Source organism: Trichomycterus rosablanca, chromosome 6, assembly GCF_030014385.1.
Source record: "Trichomycterus rosablanca isolate fTriRos1 chromosome 6, fTriRos1.hap1, whole genome shotgun sequence".
NCBI classification, from domain to species: Eukaryota; Metazoa; Chordata; class Actinopteri; order Siluriformes; family Trichomycteridae; genus Trichomycterus; species Trichomycterus rosablanca.
Genome location: NC_085993.1, coordinates 14,145,229 through 14,164,522, shown reverse-complemented (window position 1 = coordinate 14,164,522; position 19,294 = coordinate 14,145,229). Strand labels below are relative to the sequence as shown.

General features: G+C 36.7%; 2 protein-coding genes across 2 annotated transcripts in view; both read right to left on the bottom strand.

Annotated features, from left to right (window-relative positions):
• Nucleotides 1-7,563, bottom strand: part of LOC134316295 (zinc finger E-box-binding homeobox 2-like) — a 29,739-nt gene extending 22,176 nt beyond the window's left edge. The window contains exon 1 of the mRNA XM_062996632.1: nucleotides 7,482-7,563. Within this exon, the coding sequence (XP_062852702.1) occupies nucleotides 7,482-7,539 (58 nt within the window). The 5' untranslated portion in view covers nucleotides 7,540-7,563. The remainder of the gene's footprint in view (nucleotides 1-7,481) is intronic.
• Nucleotides 7,564-15,277: 7,714 nt separating this feature from the next.
• The window catches only part of gli1 (GLI family zinc finger 1), a 50,365-nt gene continuing 46,348 nt past the window's right edge, over nucleotides 15,278-19,294 (bottom strand). The window contains exon 13 of the mRNA XM_062997463.1: nucleotides 15,278-19,207. Within this exon, the coding sequence (XP_062853533.1) occupies nucleotides 16,710-19,207 (2,498 nt within the window). The 3' untranslated portion in view covers nucleotides 15,278-16,709. The remainder of the gene's footprint in view (nucleotides 19,208-19,294) is intronic.

Below are 19,294 nucleotides of genomic sequence, written 5' to 3'. Positions count from 1 at the left end.
TTTAAAATTGATTTTAATTAGCAGCTTCATCCTGGTCCAGTGCCACTTGGAAACACTGGGTGGGCCACAACGATGCAACAGCCTCTAGGAAATACAGAAATAAGGCACATGTGCATATACAGTATATGTGTCCATGTGTCCAAAAATACTAATGCCCTTATTTAGCTGACAAAACTACAAAGACATGTAACAAAATGTACACTGTTTTAAAACATTTACATTTTCGGCATTTACATTAGGCTTTTATCCAAAGCAACTTACAGTACTGTGACAGTATATTGTCTAGGCAATTGAGGGTTAAGGGCCTTGCTTAAGGGCCCAACAGTGGCAACCTGGCAGTGGTGGGGCTTGAACCAGTGAGCTTTTGATTACTAGTCCAGCTTTTTAACCACTAGGCTACAACTAGTAAAACATCGATGGCTTTCATGCTGCAACTTTCTTTGAATCCATTATCACTTTTCTACAGGATTTAAATCTGGAGACTGGAGTCGAGTTTGAGTTGATTCGTCACTCCATAGAACTGTGTCCCAGAACTCTGCAGGACTGTCCAAATTCCTTCTGGCGTATTCCACTTGACCCTTGGTCAAGAAAAGCATGCATCTTGGAAACCAGCCATTAAGGTTATTAAGTGATCTCCTTATTGCCACTGACACATGTGTTTCAGCCTTTATCAGGTCATCCTTTAAGTCTTTTGCAGTACCACAGGTTTCCTTCATTGTCCTGATAAGACTACTAAAGTTTGGAATATCTAGACAATACTTCTAGTGGTGTCTCTAGAATTTTGTGACAACTCCTTTGGTTGCAACACACGCTGAACACTTGAATCTCTAAACATTGTTTATATATCACATCACTTCAGAAGAAATTTAAGGACGGCTATTGAGTTCCCAATAGTTTATTCATGTTGAAGTTCAACTTTAAGTCATACAGATTAGCAGTAAGGTAAAAGTAGGGGATGAACCATTTTGACATGGCAGAATAAAAAACATCATGCTGTTCTACGTACAATACTACATCATTCATTCTCTTTGTTCATTTGCTGTATTGTTCAATTGCTAAAAATTACATTTAAAGACAAATCTAGCTCAGCAGAAAAGTTTAGTCTACTTAATCCTTATTTTCTTTGGGGCTGATCGTGACTGTAGAATGTGTGTGTGTGTGTGCATATGTGTCACATCTGTTGTCGGTGTATTTGTATTTGCAAGTGTGTGTAAGTAGCAATGTAAATTAAGCATTGGTGCTCACTACCACAAGCAGCAAACAGATAAACAGACTTTACTTAGCTAAGCGGCAGCACCAGTTCCTCACAACAGATCACATTAAAACACTCCCCCATGTTTCATGTTTGAGGGGTGTCTATGTGCACAGCAAGACTAACAAGTAAACAAAAGGTTCAGCTCAACAAATATCTCAGTTGGCTCTGTGTTGATTCATCGCTCGCACAGCTGGGGTACTTTAAGTTCCCAAACATGAGATGAAAAGTGATTGCAGTCACATGCAATCACACCTTCTCTTTTAACATTGCATAAAGCAACTGTTTTAACACATTCACTACCACCCAGGGGCCATATGTTTGTCAAAAGATTCTAATCCAGGACAAGCATCATACAACTAAGATCTTTGTAATGCAGTCACAGGCAAATGTTTTAATTTCTTCTCAATTATCTTGTACATCATGTATATTTTGAACCATTTTAAGGAAACCATACAAAATTATTTTTGCGTTTTCAATTTTTCATTCATAGTAAGAGAAGCCATACAAACATATATTTTAAAGCTGTGTTTAAAGAACAAAATAACTATCATACTTAAATAGCCATTTCACCATCCTACCAAATCAATTGCCAACGAGGGAAGTGGAACATCAACTGAAGCTCAAACACAGTTACTGACTTATATGAGCAATAATTTTGATTCACAAACCTCTGTGTGTGTGCATGCGCGTGTGTATATATTCTACTCTCTTTTGTAACAGACTCCCATAAACACACAATGACTTAATGCATTGAATTTTGCTTTATATACTATGAGAAGTACGTGTCCTCATAAAAACATAATATATGCAGTCGTACATTTACATTAACTTGTATTATCATATCGACTTGCTGAAATACCTATTATATATTTCTGTTTCCTAAATCCCTGTCTCCCGCTGGGTCTGACGCCTTGGCCGTGTCTTATTGAGAGAATTGCTAATAAACCTTGGAGCCTGGACTCCTCTCCCTCTCTCTCTGTCTCTTTCTCTCTGAATCTCTCTGATTCTTTGCCCAGTTTCATTTTGTCATCTAAAATGACAAGCGACTCCCACATAGATTTTGTTATCCCCTTTCGTGCACTATCCACTATGACAAGGCTGTACCAGAGAGCCATACACACATACATGAATAATACAGTAAACACACAGCTGGACCCCAGCTGTCTACAAAGAGAAAGTTTTGGAAATATATGAAGGAGAATCTCGAAAAATGAATAGACTTAAAATTAATAGGCACAATGGAAAGGGAGGTAATTGAGAGGTTGAAAGCAAAAGCGAAGGGTAGGCAATTGAAAATGGGCAAGAGGAAAGGAAATGAACTAATATCAAGAAATAGTGCTCAAGCCTGTCCTTAAAAAACTAGTCAAAGGCCAAAATGTCAAGAGATAATAGCAATGTTAATGTTTCATATTAGTCTCCACTGTGTGCTTTTTCTTAGCTCGAGTTGCTGTATATTCCAGTTGCTATGTTATATATAACATATATACATGTTCAATGGTAATACATGTCATTTTAAAGACACTTTCAAAGACATCATAATTATGTATTTATCTACACACTTTTTTAAGTTAAGCTCCAACAGTCTACAGTCTAACTAGATCAATAAAATATATTGATTCATTATCTGTTTTACCATTGCTTTTTACTGGTCAGAATCACAGAAGGTCTGATTCATTGGGCGAAAGGCAGAAAACACCCCAGACAGGTCGCCCTGTTTATCTAAACACACACATTCACACATAGGGAATTTTTTTTAATTTTTGTGGCTCCCATTGGCCTAATTGCAAATCTTTGGACTTGTGGAGGAAACCCTCATGGACACAGGGAGATCATGCAAACTTCACACAAAAAAAGGACCAGTTATCAAACCCAGACCCTTCTTGCTGTGAAGTGACATGCTACCCATTGTGCCACTGTGCTGCCCCAGCTGATTAAAAAGTTAGGTTATTTATGTCTATCTATGTTTTGCTAAGGATTATGGTCTAAATTGTAATGATGAAAGATGTGTAGATATAAACAAAGTATTTTGTGACTTGTCTCAGCACAGAACTCAAGTGCATGTTTGTCTGTGGACAGTAATGCTACTTCAGTCATTTTTACAAAAATCTACAGTACATTATACAGTGCTGAAGTTAATTTAGAAAAGGCTGTCATTGTTTTTATGTCTTCTCTTTTATAAACAACCATGCTTCGAAAAGTCACCTTAAATAAACTCTGGAAAGCATGTGACATTCATAGTTTATCAGAAAAGTAGAAGATGTTTATCTGTTAATCAAATAATGTAGAAGTCTGGGTGGTTGAATATACTATCTGCTGGTACCACAAAATGGTGCTGCAACATAACTAAGACTACGGAAATGCTGAAGGCTAGAATCACGGTTTTAGTAGTGTTGGGCAAGAAATGCTAAAATTGGAGTTGAATAAAGTTAGTCTTCAAAAGCCAAAATGGCATAGGTTTATAGCTACGTTAATGTTTCAATATTAGTCTCCACCATGTGGTTTTTCTTAGCTGGAGTTGCTGTATATTTCAGTTTCTATGCTATATATAATGTTCAATGGTAATACAAAATTACAAAATACAATCCCCAAACCTTGGAGAGCCTTTTCTCAATGATAGATAGATAGATAGATAGATAGATAGATAGATAGATAGATAGATAGATAGATAGATAGATAGATAGATAGATAGATAGATAGATAGATAGATAGATAGATAGATAGATATTGGTACAGTAGTGTTTCATACATCTAATGACTGCAAAATCCTGTTTGGATGGAAGCATAAACCAGACTTCATGTAGGGATAACGCTACGGTCACGTATGTCACTTTTCATTTTGTGTGTTTACTTTTGAAGTCTGTTTCGTCACACACACACAAACACACACACACACACACACACACACACACACACACATGAGATTGTTGATTTTGTGTTGTAATCAAATTAGGCCAGTTTGTTTAATGTTCAAGGCTCAAAGAATCAAGCAAAACAAATAATTAAAAATGCTTTTTTGTGTAATTTTATTCACAGTCTAAACATTTTTGGTTGGTCACTTTACTGATAAGCTAATTCAGGATTCTGCAAAAATGAACTTTGTAATTTCCTAATGAATTGCAACATTTGTCTGCATTAATGTTGCATGTCTTTAATTTTCATGCAAATTGTGAAGAATTATGTTATCACTCTTCTCATAAAACAATTCATGAACAAGCAGCATGCCAGGGAATGATCTGCCCAGCTCTCTAATCTGTTTCAATATGTGTTTTCTCTCACCACAGAGTGCGATCATCTGTCCTACACATGCTTACAGCAAAGCAGAAAAAAGAGGTGTGGACGGATGTAGAAAAGACATAACGAGAGCACATGCTAAATCAAAGGAGTGTATAAACTAGACGTGCACAGATCATTAAATACATTTCTTTACAGCAAACTGGCTAATAGCTATTTTATTGTCCATTTTTAGGCTAAATAATCACATAAAACACAATAGCACAATTCCAGTGCATTTAATTAGTCACATCATAAATGAAAATATCTGTTTTTTAATGACAAACTGACTTCTTAGAGAAACAAAACTGACTAACATCAAAACACTGCAACCCAGATTAGCCAATCTCAATAATACATTTTCTGATTGAGTATATAATGTTTATCTCGATGCCTGGTGAAAAGGTGTGTATGTGTGTAAAATACAAGGGCAATCTCTTGATGCATGCCAAATAATCCAGGTACAAAAATCCACAAAGTTGAATCAGTTTGATCAGAATCTGGACAAAAAGTTTGTGACATCATGGATCAACATTTTAGGGAAAACCATGCATGTAATATCCATGATATTACAGCTTTATTGCTAGTAGACATTAATACTCCACTTTAAATGCTAATTTGGTTTATTTAAAAATATATATATATATTTCAAAGGCTTAACACACAACAAATTGATTGCAAAAGAAATGTAGAACACTTTCAGCAACTTTATGTTGAGCATTTTAATAATGAGGCATATAGGAAATACCTCATAATAACTAATACCTATAACCTTATAATAAATAGTTTATAAAGATTGCAAAAATAAATACATTTCCCCCCTAAATATCCAAGGGTGCTAATATCTATGCATATTTCAGAGAGAGGAAACAAAGTTTAACCTTAGAACAATTAGCACACCGTCCACGGACCGTTTCCACCTTGGTCTCAGTGTTTCAGCTCTCAATGTTTTTCATCCTTGACTATAAACAGGATAAAGCAGCTACTGAATATACATGAATGAAGCTCTACTACCATCATATCTGGGTACAGGGAAATGTGTTTTTCATTTCTGCATGCATTTAAAGACTCTCTCTGAGCTTGTTACCAAGATGCAAAATGCAAAGTTAGGTGCAGATACAAACTGGTTGTCACCTTTGCAGTGGGTTTGGGTTTCTATGAACTGAGCATCTGAAGCATAAAAACCAGTTGACACAAGAAGTAAGTTACCGTCATGGGTGTGCGGCTAACAGTTCAGCTACAGCAAGTGCATCACGTAGGACATTATCACCTAATAGAGGAAGTGCTAATGTGTGAAGTGCAAAAGTCACCTCTTACTACCCACTTCTGCAGACCTTACATATAAGTGTGTGTGTGTGCGGGTCTGTATGTGTGAGTGTGTGAGAGAGAGATGTCATGGTGTTTGGCACCACTGGCCCCTTTAGCCTTTAAAGGACTTGTATGGTGGGGTGAGGTTGACAAAGTTGACACCTTATGGTTGATGCTTATAGGAGCTTTCACATCACAATTACACACACACACACACACACACATAAACGCATAGGCTAAAATATTCACTCAGATCCGTGTTCTTTACACCTTGAAACAAAGACATTCACCCGCCAACTTAAATATGGGGACATACAGGTTCTTTTACAACAGCTAAAGACAAATAATTGATCATCTATGTCATACGCTTAAACAAGTACACCATACATCAAATCTATTGTTACTAAATTTTGGATAATTTAGATAAAATGATTTTACAAAGGCAGTAATAATCTGACCTATACAGTAGCTATACTAGTCTGACATGTTTAAAAAAACTATACCATAGGCAGCTATTGTTTGCTCTAAACACCTTACCCAACTATAAAGTATTTGGTGCACAAAGGGTGAAAAGGAATCATTAATTATTTCGTAGTTCTTAATAAATGTCTTAATGTTAAAAAGAGCATTGGTGTATTTTAAAATGTATGTCGTGCATGAAAATAAATAAAAAAAATAGACTAAGTAAACAAGAAGTGATAAAAGTGAACTATTTTTAAGTTTAATTCTTAATGAATGTACAAGCCTAGTATAAAAAGCTTATTAATACTTACTTATGACATTTTTTGTTTTAGTAAAATTATTTTGCAGGTACAAATACATTCATTATTTACATAAAATAATGACATTTAGAAACAAAGTTAAAGTTGTGAAAACGTAATGTTTAATAGAATTTAACGTAAGGGTTTGTAAAGCATCCTTATGAACACTAATCAGTATATTAGGTTTAATTTGATTTAGCAATGTTGAATTAAAATGTTGTTTTAAGTTACCTGCTTTAAATGTAGGCTACACATAATTTCCACATTAATAAAATGCATTAAAACAACATCAACTGTGCATTTTAGTTTAGTTTAATTTAGAATGTTTGTTGTATAATTTATGTAACGTTTAAGTAGACAGTTAATGAATGTAAATTAACATAAACTATTTTTGTGTTGACAGTTTTGGATTTAAAATGATATGTCTGCAAAAATACTGAAGTTCTAAAACGTATGGATATTTTAAAACAAACAAATTCTGCTAAGTGAATAGTTACTCATAAGAATCGAAAGCCAAAATTAATAACTGGAGTCACATAATTAGGCCACAGAAATACAAATGCCCATAAGAACTGTAATCCATGACAAAGTTTAGTGATGCTCACTGTAGTGCAGATTAAGTGAGCTCACGCGCTGCGCATCACTACATCAGCGTAAAGTGCGCAGACTGTCCAGCTCGTGCTATTACATTTGTTCATAAAGTGCTAAATGCATGTGCTAAATGTGCATCCCATAGCAAAGTTTACGTGCACTTAATGCTTCTATGCTTTGCGCATCAGAACTGAGAATGTATATCTGCAACAAACTGAACTTTTGCAGTAGTTAACACATGCATGCCTTTTCCTCTTAGTATTAATAACCAGAAGCATCTCTGGGTGCGACCATACCTCGGTTCCGTCGGGGGTTTGCTTGTTTCCTGCGTTTCCCGCGACTCTCCTCGGCCATAGCTCCGCAGTATGTGAGTAAGAATGAATGGCTGGAGCGGTATGTGCAGCAGTAACAGTGTCTCTGTAGCAGCTGTGGAGCGGGGGGATGAATGACAGCGCGTGGCTCCGACAGTCCGCGCGCTCTCACAATCCCTGACGTTGTGCCGGCGTGAGCCTAGTTGCGCGCACCAACGCCAATGATGTCATAAGAGGTTGGTCCGGACCTGGCATGGCCTGGGTGGCTTACAGATTCGCGCTAGCGTGAACCCTGTCCCTAGAACCCCCAAAATAAGTTTTATTGAAGCTGCGTGCCAGAAAGATGTTTATTTAAGATGGATATTTGTTTATGAAGGGCCTTTGCTTGAGTTGATTTAAGTTAAATGGCAGTTCTTAGTTTTACCATGTTCAGGCATAATTGGCCACAGTTTTAGGTAATAAAATTTAAAATTCATTCTCACTTTTGGATAAAAAGAAGAATAAGTTTAATTGATATTAGAAGTATGTGTAATGTGTCAATGATGATGTATGATTGTCTGTTTAATACAATTTAGCAAAACAGCCATGAGAGAGAAACATGAAAACGTCTACAGTATATATTTCTACATTGATCATAAACTGTGACTCCCTAATTGTAATTTAATCAATGTTTTTATTTACTCAATCGATGTTTTTCTTGGCTATAACAAATAATTTGATATGTATTAGGTACTGTTGCATGCAGCAGTAATCTACAGAACATGTAAAATATAAAAACGATATTTTCCATATTATATTATATTAGATTAGATTAGATTCAACTTTATTGTCATTACACATGTACAAGTACAAGGAAACGAAATGCAGTTTAACATCTAACCAGTAGTGCAATAAGCAGAAAGTGCAGGATATACGGTATATATGATATACATTATTTACAGTGGGTAAATAGCAGTGGTATGAACAAGATCTATGAAGTTACTGTATACATAACACACAAACACACACACACACACACACACACACACACACACACACACACACACATATATATATATATATATATATATATATATATATATATATACATATTCTATAAATACATTCTAAATAGAACATTTTATTATACAATTTATAATATAAATTAATAATTAAACTGTTTTAAATGTTTGAATCTTTTAGATTTTAACTGTACTTGCTTCTTGTATGGCCTCTATTGTTGATTCTGCACTGTATAGGGACTTTCGCATGTTCTTCCCGTGTCTACGTGGAATTCCTCTTCCAAAAACATACTGAATGTAAATTACTGCTTGATTTTACCCACAGGGGTTAAGTGAATGGGTACATTTGTCGGTGTGTATTTTTTTGGGTTGAATCACGGTTTGCAAGTGGTCCAGAACAAATTGCAGAGGGCTGGAATGCAGCTGTTAGAAAAAAAATGAATGATTAAATATGCATACAGAAAAATGTACTGTATTATTTACTTTATATTACTTCATTATAGTTGTGTTTTCCATTTTCCTTTTGGCTCTATTTGCGTTGTGTGTTCAGCTCATGTGAAAATGCAGCCACAGTAATATTTGCTGTCTTAAACCTATAATCTGTCTGAAATGATTGCTTTGATCTGGTAAATAATACGAAGTGTGCGAAAAGGTTGACGTATTTTAGGCTACGTTTTAAGTGCATTAAATTTTTTACATTTTCTCTTTGATAAATGTAAGCCTACTGGACTTTAACATGTGCGGATTCTGCAACTTTGAGTTGATGTTTAACTTATCCCACCTGCACCTTTCTATACGATCGCTGTAGGAAGTATTACATTGTCATCCCATTGTGTGAATGATTGGACCGTAATCTGTTTAGCAACTGAAAAAAACATCCGAAAAAAGCCACTAACACACCGTTTCAGGACCCCTACCTTGACATTCACACACATGACCGCCCCTGTGGTGCGCAGCGGGGAATCAGTGCCACTGCAGAATGATAATGTAGAACTGAACACACTCATCAACCCTTACCCAGGCAGTCCAAATAATACAGTTACTTCGTTTACTGAGAGCTCCTACTCCAATCAGGTTTGCATACTGTGACAGAAAAGTGTTAATTTACACAAGAAGTATTAATACATCAATTACTACTGCTACAGAAAATGTAGATATGCTTAGGGCATTTTTGCCAGTCATATTCCAAGAATACTGCTAGAATAGAATGTTACTGGATGTGCACATCATAAGAAGTGCGTCAGTTGCTTTGTATGACGTCCAAAACCCAGTTATAGCTGATTTAGACCAGTTCATATGTTAACTGTGGAATCTTCCACTGTCCTACAAGGTCACCAGCAAGACATATAAGGATGTTTGTTATTATCATTGTTATTGCATCCACAGAGCCTCTGTGTGAGACTCGGTCGATCTGATCCTTCTCTGCAGACAAGATTAAAACTTTTTTACTTACTATACAGTCTTTGATGTATTTTATTAAGGGTTTTCCCACCACAATACCATACCAACAATAAAAATAAATAAATTTGCATACCATCACAACAATACAAATTTACAACAGTAGGGCATGTAATTTTCACAGGTAACAAAATGTTTAAATAGTGTAAAATAATAATAGTAAAATAATAAATAAAATAAAATAATAAAACGAAACACATGTTTTAATAATTTGCATGTCCATTCGTTGTTAACTCTTTTCAATATTTTTGAGCAACCTTTGGATCTTCTCAGATGAGATATACCCACTGACTTTCTCCCACCACTGACGTTTTTGTTTCCAGGTTTATTGCCCAGTGTCTGCTGATTTTTACTTGACAAAGCCTTTTTAGTAATCCAGCAATATATCATAATCATTTATTCAAATCCAAAACAGAGATCATGATTTCCACAGGTTTTATAACCCCACAGTAAAATACATTTGAGAACAAAATGTTCATTATCGTTGGCAGTGGCATGGCCTGTCTGCTCTGTCGAGAAGTCTGAATAATGGATTTAAAAAATTTTTTTGTCATTTTTGTTTAGAATTTTTTTATCCAGTACAGTGAGAACCTTAAGACAACATTCATTACCAGTTTTGTTTTAAACAAGGCAGGGAAATTATACATCTTGTGTAAAATGTTATTTAATTTTGCCGATGTACTTTTGTATTCAGAGGTCATGTTTTCTTACAGCTTCACTAACAACAACCCTAACGTTTTACAGCAAAATGTCAATTCTACCCAGCAACATCATTTCATTTTCCTAATTGCAGTTTTCCACCTCCCAAAGAGCGAATTTTCTATGCTGCTGATTGGCTGTTATATTAGTAAGCTAAACTATTATTGGCACAAATGTAGGTAAGTCCGCCTTTACTATGACGGAAGAAGACGCCCATTATTATTATTATTGTTATTATTATTATTATTATTATTATTATTATTATGAAGCCTCGATTGTTTCACATTACACTGATTTGTTGATTAAACCTGTAACAGAATAATGTGAGCAAGTATGTGTTGCTTGAAGTTAATTGGCTCCATGACCACGGTGTATTTTTCAATTCATGTATTACATAGAAAAAAATATGAGTGGCAAGGAGTGACATTAAAATAAATAAATAAATAAATAAATAAATAAATAAATAAATAAATCAGATGTAAGTAAAGTCTGTAAATGCAAAAAAAATCCTAATCAGAAAGAAATCTACATACTATTTTCCTGAATGTTGTACATTTAACAGATGGTTCGTATTGTTGTCTTGTTGAAATGTCTTATTTATTTATTTTTACTGGTATTACTGGTTTTATTATTATTATTACTGTATTAGTATTATTATCATTACTGTATTGTTATTTTTATTATTATTGTTGTTATTATGACTCTTATTGTTATCATCATTACTGTATTATTGTTATAGTTATTATTATTATTATTATTACTGTATTAGTATTATTATCATTACTGTAGTGTTATTTGTATTCTTATAGTTGTTATTATGATTCTTATTGTTATCATCATTACTGTATTATTGTTATTATTATTATTATTATTACTATTACTATTATTATTATTATTATTATTATTATTATTATTACAACGTCTCTAATATTATCAGTAGTTAGTACTGGTGCACTGCCTTAGCAATGTCAAGTCCTAGTCCTAGCAGAATCAGTTTAACAGCATGAGGGCTACAGAGAAGTAAAAGAAAAGAGAAGAAAAAGAAAAAGCAGTGTAAGTGGTGCAGAGTATTTAGACAGTCAGAATGATCTGAGCTGGAGCTTTAATGGTTTGCGGCGCCATCTGAAATGTTGAGTTCCAGCGCTGCTCTCGATCCTCCGAGTCACTTTGATGTGGCTCAGCTCAGCCGATTCAAGACGCTCTGAAAATAGCTTAACGGATGCTTTTAGAGGAACGACCAGGGTTGCCCTTTGTGTGGAAAATACTCGTAAAAGACCGCAAACCCACCATACTAATTGTTACCGCAGAATCACTGGAATTTTCTAGGGAAAAAGTGACATTTAATTGAAAACAAAGATTTACATTATATGCTTACTTACATCATAATTCATAGGAAAGTAATTACTCAAATGTTTATGGATAGAGTAGATCTGTAAAGTACACTGTTTTTTTTAATGTAGGTCTTACAATTAGCTTCTAAATTATTTGCACCCATGGTAAAGAACATGTTATTGTTTTTATCTAAATTCCAAACAAGAAATATGAGGAAAATCAAACCTTTAATTAAAGTCAATTTAATTGTTTTGAATAAAACCCCATGTCACAATTATTGTCACCCCATTACATGCAAACTCATGTTGTCAACATGAAAACACAGATTTTCAGATTCATATTACTGCCATGGCTCCAACACAGCCCCGGTTCTGGACTGCTTTGCTTGGGGGGGCAGTAAAACCTAATGAGGGGGCATGTTGATAGTCATGTTTTTGAAGCCAGAAATATATTCAAGGCTTGATTTGTGCATGAATGATGACAGCCAAGCTATTGATACTGGCTTAAAGTGATGTATGAGGTAAAGAAATAAAAATGCATGTTTTCGAACTTAAACTTAAAACCCAATGATTAAAAAATACATGTTGATTATGTAAATGGAGAAAAAAGATTATCTAATTGTATTTCATTTTAATACGCCCCCTTAATTAAATTGCCATTACTAATAGAACAACTCTATTTCTTGAAAGGCTTTAATACAAATTTAAGTCAAAGCTGACAAATGTACCTACACACAGACTGAGAATATTCAAACGTGGAAATAGGAATGAGTGAGAATATTTATATTATTGGGAAATTAAAATATAAAGAAAACAAAAGAATACTAATTCTGTAAAAAAAAAGTGTTTACCAGTATACCTGCCTCTCGCTCACACTAACAGAACATATACTGCCGAACTGAACTGTTTGGGGCAGTCTGCCGATTTTTATATGACTCAAAGAGCCAATCAGGAATAAGCAAGGAAATATCTTCACACTGTAAAACAAAATGCATTTTTGTGATTGGTTCAGAGATAATTTTAAAAATAGCCGTTGCTTGCATTGTGCTTGGGGGGGCAAAGACACAATTTGGGGGGGCAATGCCCCCCTCAGCCCCCCCCTAGCGCCGGCCCTGCTCCAACCACTACCCAGTTTGAGCTTCTGGGCAGGGACAGATAGATTATCACTGTAAATGTTCTGGTAGTTCATTGCGCTCATTATGCATTGTCACAAAGTTCTTAGGGGTCTGGGAGGAAAAAAACAGCCCACACACACAGTTTTTTTTTTGTAGAATCTGTCTATTTTTAGTACTAAATCCCTTGGTTAATCTGACCATTGAGTAATCGTCCGTGTATGAAGGAATTTGACCCACTACCCACTGTTTGTACCCTAGTAAAACAGGTAAACTAGCATGCTTCAGTTAAAAAACATGCTTTAGTTCAACAACGTCTGGTAACTTAGCAATGTTGGGGCTTGAACCAGCAACCTCCAGATTCAGTACCTTAACCACTGAGCTTTCACTGCCCACAAAAAAGTTAAAACTGTCTCATCAAAATACAGTGAGAGTGCATGTTTACAATAAAAGTCCTTCTCTTTCACAAGAACATACATAACTGACAGAAAATCAGCCTAATCCTCCAGCTGACCCTCTGGAGTTGCTAATGGACATTTGTCCTTTCAGGGGTATTAAAAGGAGGATTCCAGGTGGAGAAAAGAAAGAAAGAGAAAAGGATGAGAGGTCACAGCCCTTTTGTCCAGGAAAGAAAAGGAGGTGGAAAGGGGATAATAAAGCAGCACCCTGCTGTGGATCAGGGATGAGAGGAGAGATGGAGGAGGTGAGAGGAGAGAGGAGTTTATATTCTTTAATTATCCAGTTTAGTCCTAAAAACTTTATAGACCTCCATACACACATCACTGCACACTAGTTGAATGCTCCAGAAACAGCACTGCTTTACATAACAGATGTTTGACATACTATGTGTTTGATGTTCTTGATGAGTCCAAATAATGCTGACATGAAAAATATGGGCACCAAATGGACAAACACATACAGAGGAAAGCCCAGGGGTAAATCCTACAGAGATTTTAAATGTTTCTGTTTGTGAGTTTGGCTCTGGCAGGGGTTCAGAGAAAGAGCACAGGGAGGAGACTCCCCAACAGCATATTAAACGACAGTTAATTATATGCCAACAGTTGTGACAAAGAGAGGGAAAAATAAGCTTTCACTTGAATGGCTAAACAAGAAAAGAAAGTCATTATCCTAACCTCACTTTTTCGCATGTGAAAACCTCTCTTCTCATTTCAGCTCTGCCATTTGTATTACAAAGCCTAGCACCATGCATTCTAGCTTACATTCCGAGGCTGCAGCTTTGAGCTTGATCAACCCACAACCCTGTTCCTTAACAATCATTCAATTATTATATGTAGTGATCTGCATGGCATAGTTTTATGCAAAATTATGGTTACATTTCTGTAAGTAAGTCAAAGTAAGTAAGTATGTATATTAAAACACATTGCAAGAAATAAATTTTATATTAAATACCAGTAAAAATGAACTTTTAATAAACACAATTTATTAAATAAAATAAACCCACCACATAATTTAGACTATGTTTAAGAAATGACTGAGTAACAAACAATTAATTACTTTTTGGTCCATAATTTATTTATGGACAGTGGGTTATTAAAGGAGGTATAGAATGATTTACAATGGTATTTTGATTAACAGATGAAAACCAGAGTCAGTGCAGGCCAAATTGATACTGGGAGCACTATTTGTACTTAGTCATTCAGAAACAGTATTAGGACGACCCCTAGTGTTCAGCCATCAAAACAATACAGAAGAAAATCTGTGACAGTTGAAGTGTTGGCAAATTTCTTCGGTCCAGTTTTAGTATTGGCTCCATCTAGTGTTCTTTAGAAGCACGTCAAATAAAAAACCCAGTTCTTTTTAGTACCTTTAAAATGCTGAAATGTTAGTTTTTTAACCAACGGGTATAAAAAGCATTTTACAATAAAAAAATTACATTGTGGTAAATGTTACTAATATGAATTAATTACTAATAGTAATTGTAATTACAAGCAAAATATATGACAACAAAAACACTTCTTGACTTACTATGGATATTTATGAGTTTGTATGAATTTCTTAATGTTCTTATTATAGTCAATTCCTTTTAGATTTGAAGCTTAACTATTCTACAGTCATTCTACATAATTTCAATACTTATTAGGATGCAAACATAAAACGTGACAACACAGAATTTGCTTCCATCACAGGCCGTGTTTATTAATAAACAGGTAGAATATAGTACCTTTGTATAAAAATGTAGAAAATGGTATGCAAAAAATATATCATTTGATTTCCGGTAAATAGTTGTAATAACTGCTAATATCATGCCATTGCATTGCTACATTAATGATCTTTCGCCAGCAAAAAAATAATTGTGACAGATGCTAGAAGAACACACACTTAAAACGCAAAATCCACAAAAACGTTTTTAAAAAGAATGTAAAAAAATACATTCTCCAATGCAGCACTAAGTAGGCATTGACATATAACTGCCTTAATGGTGACATTTAAGGGTGCACACACACTCTTCCCAGTGCTAATCATCTTTGGTATGTCATTGACAGCTGTAGTGAAGCAGTTGGATGTGTTGAATTTTAATACTTGAACTAAAAGAGTTTGTAACACGTTGGTAAGGCAGCTCATCGTTGTGCTAAAACAAAGAACATTCTGTTCTATAGCTTGTCAAATAAATACTGCCTAAACGCAGTACCATACATATATTGTACTACAAGTATCATTACAAAAAATTCTGTTCAATTCATAACTGTTCTTCAGCTCAGTGCTGTTGTCAGTGCAATATTAATAGGCTAGTTTGTATGATGTGTTGCAGTTTGGGCCTGGAAATACTACAAAGCTGCAAAGGTCTGTTAGCTGACTAATTTACCTCATAATGATAAACTTGACACAATAAAATAACACTTCAGAGAGACGGCAATGGGTGCTCATCAAACGTGAGCCTGGTATTAAAACCTTTTAGCTGTGATATTTAAATGTAAATGATATTCAAATATAATCCTTAATTGTGTAGTCAGACTAAAATCAGCTGAGTGTACCCAGACCTTGACATAGGAGAAATATTTAAGTAAACCAAAAAAATCTGTGCCATTAGACTAAGTCTATCTTTCTGAAAACAAATGTGTACAGAAATCATAAAGAGTGAAGGTTGAATGGTTTTCGCTAGATCCATTCTCGTGTTTCACCACATTCAATTTCAACACCAAGAATAATTACTGTTAAGGCTTTAAATACTGCACTGCAAATAGGCATAATCACTGTTGGTCATTATGAGTTCGGTACCTTCTCAATCCACCTGTCTGTCAACTCTATTGTACATGTACATCAGCCACAATAGGCAAGGCACTTTAGTCCTGTTGTGTTGTACCATTTATTATACTTGTAAGAAGCTTTTAAAAGTCCTTAATAAAGGAAACACTCTCTTTCTTTACATCTTTTCATACTCCCTTATAATTTCATAAAGAATGTGATAGTTTCTTTCTATCACTGTCTCAGTTTAAACTCAATTCTAATTTAAAAGTATCATATATTTACATTTAAACAAAGTTTTTTTTTATTAACAGTCCCAACAAATGAAATGCAAGGCACAGCAACATTTCACTGAGTGTTGGTTATAGGTCTATGTTTTGAAAACATATGTAATATTTGAAGTCCTCTTTAAGACAGTGTGTTCAGATATTTGTTCTCTCCAGCGAGGGATGTAAGCATGGATGTCATATCCCCAATAGCCATGTTGGATAGGCTAGAGGGAAGTGTGATGGAGTTTTGGGGAGTGGTCAGGCGGGAGGAGGCCTGGGATGATGATTGGTTTCCCAGAAGTGGGTTTACTGGACTATACGACGAAGGATCTGCATCCTCAATGATAGAAGCAAAGTCAATCTGAGCATTCTCCAAGTCCAGATTGTCCAGTGTATTGGACATAGGTTCAGACTGAGGATATGCTGCTTTTGTAGAAGAGTCTATCCCTGTAAGGTGCTGCTGTGTCTGGCAGGGTACATCTTGGGGTACCAGAGTCTTATCCATGTTGTGGTGCATGTGAATCTGACCTGAGTAGTAGAAACTTTCTGTCTGTTGGGGAACAGGTGGTAACTGCACTCCTCTTCTAGGGCTAGCATTAGAATTATTAGGGCTTAGGTTAGGTGGGCTTCCTAGGTATGCCCCATTTGCCTGCTGGGAAAGGCTGTTTTGCCGACTCAGTGACTTTTGACCCTGGGGAGGGTGTGGCACCATATCATGGTTGTAGCAGGACCCTTGCATGCCAACCATCTGTTCTCTTACAGGCACTGAAGTGGATACTCGACCATGTGCTGAGGGACTCATGACATTTTGATTTGTGTAGCCTTGGTAGCTGTTCTGGTAGATGCTTTGATTAAGTTGTGGATCTTGAGGGCTATGCTGCATCATTGGTGTCTGATCTCCCATGTCCATGTCTGTCTTCCTCGGAAGACTGTTGTTTGCTGCTTGTTGCTCTTGTTGCTCCCAAAGAAGTGCCTGTTGTGACTGCACATAGTTCCGCACCATCATCTCCTTTACCTGCAGCATTGGTGTCCGTGACCTCTGATCCTCAGCCAACACAGAACCTGCACAGCCAAGACTTAAGCTTCCACTATGGGAGAATGATCCAGCCTGGTTTTGCTGTTGACTATGATCAGTCTGGGTCTTCATCTGACCATGAACATAGTCACAGCTAGGGTGGGATGATTTATTTAATAAAGCATGCTCTTTTGTTTGTGGTGTGTATCCCTGCTGACATACTTCCATAGTGTTATGCTGGCGCTGCTGTTGAAGAGGCTTGGAATTTTGGCAGGCACTGGAACCTCCCATTGCTGGATGAAACTGTTCTGGTTTAATAGTCACCCTTTGATGGTTATGGTTAACATTGGGATCGTATAAACCTTGAGAATACTGCTGTGCCTGCATTCTTGTGTCCTGGTACTGCATATTTCCTTCTATACTCACATTGTGAGAATTGTGGAGCTGGTTATTTTGTCCCCAGGGACCGGGTCCCTCACGAGGCTGCCCCAGGCTAGGGTAGTGTGGTCCAGAGGGACTGAGCTGACAGGTGCTCATACTGTATTCAGCCTGTTGGAGAAGGGTGTTTGACACGTCATTTTGACCCATAGTTTTACCAACACCTGTATTCCCATGCTGGCTGTGGTACTTTCCCTGCATATGAGACTGGTAGGATGGATCCATGCACCCCATGCCTTCATGTCCCGGGGAAAGCTGATTGCTTGTTTGAGTATGCTGGTAGTTCATGTAAGCCCTGTCGTCGCCTTGTATCATACTGCCCTGCACCCTGCCATCTGTGGTGTTTCCCTGAGGCTCCATAGCCATGGCCTCCATCATTACATTCTCGGTGATGCTTGGAGGTCGTGGTGAGTACATGTGCCTGGAAAGGTTAGCATCAGACCCGCAGTGCTGCATGGCATTGCGGCGACCCATTAGTGCCATGTTACTTAAACTATTAAAGCGTTGGACCTTAGGCAGAGCTTGTGGGTCACCTGCAGAACGTACTGGATCACTGGCACGTCTTACGTTGTTGCCAGGTGCTTGGTGGGGGTAAATAATTCCAGTTCCGTACTCTGTGTTGGCACTATGTCTCCTAGCGCCCGCTTGATGTAGGAATGGTGGCAGGGGCTGTGCCCCATATTCATTTAAAAAACCACCACGTCTACCTGGGGTACCAGGCTGTTCCATGTTAGGTAGAGGTGTAGGTGGTGGGCCACCTGTTGCTGCTGCATATTTAGCTTTCAGACTGTATTGCTCTGCAGGGGTAAGACTTGATAGACCTGGCAAACCACTTGCATTCTGATATGATCCAGTTCTGTGGCTGCTCTCTGGTGATAATGGGTCCCCACCCATTTCATTTCCCATGACAGACTGGCAATGACCCCCAATGCCCACTTGGGATACTTCACTGGACCGTCGACTGGACAGGTAAGGGGAAACCAAGGAGGACCGGCGACTCACAGTGTAGGCAGAGCTTAGACTACTGGTACCACTTCCACGGCGGTCATTGGGTGGACAAGGCATAATCATTCTGCAAACTCCGGCCATGCCTGCTCCACACAGTTCTGGTGTAGACAGCTCCATCACACGTCGGTTAGAGAGCAAAGGGGACGGACCACACATGACCATCTTCTCACCTGATGCTAAAGAGAGAAAGGAAATATTAGCTGTATATATAAGTATAATATCAGAAATCATTATTTAATAACAGATTTAATGTAACCGTTGTT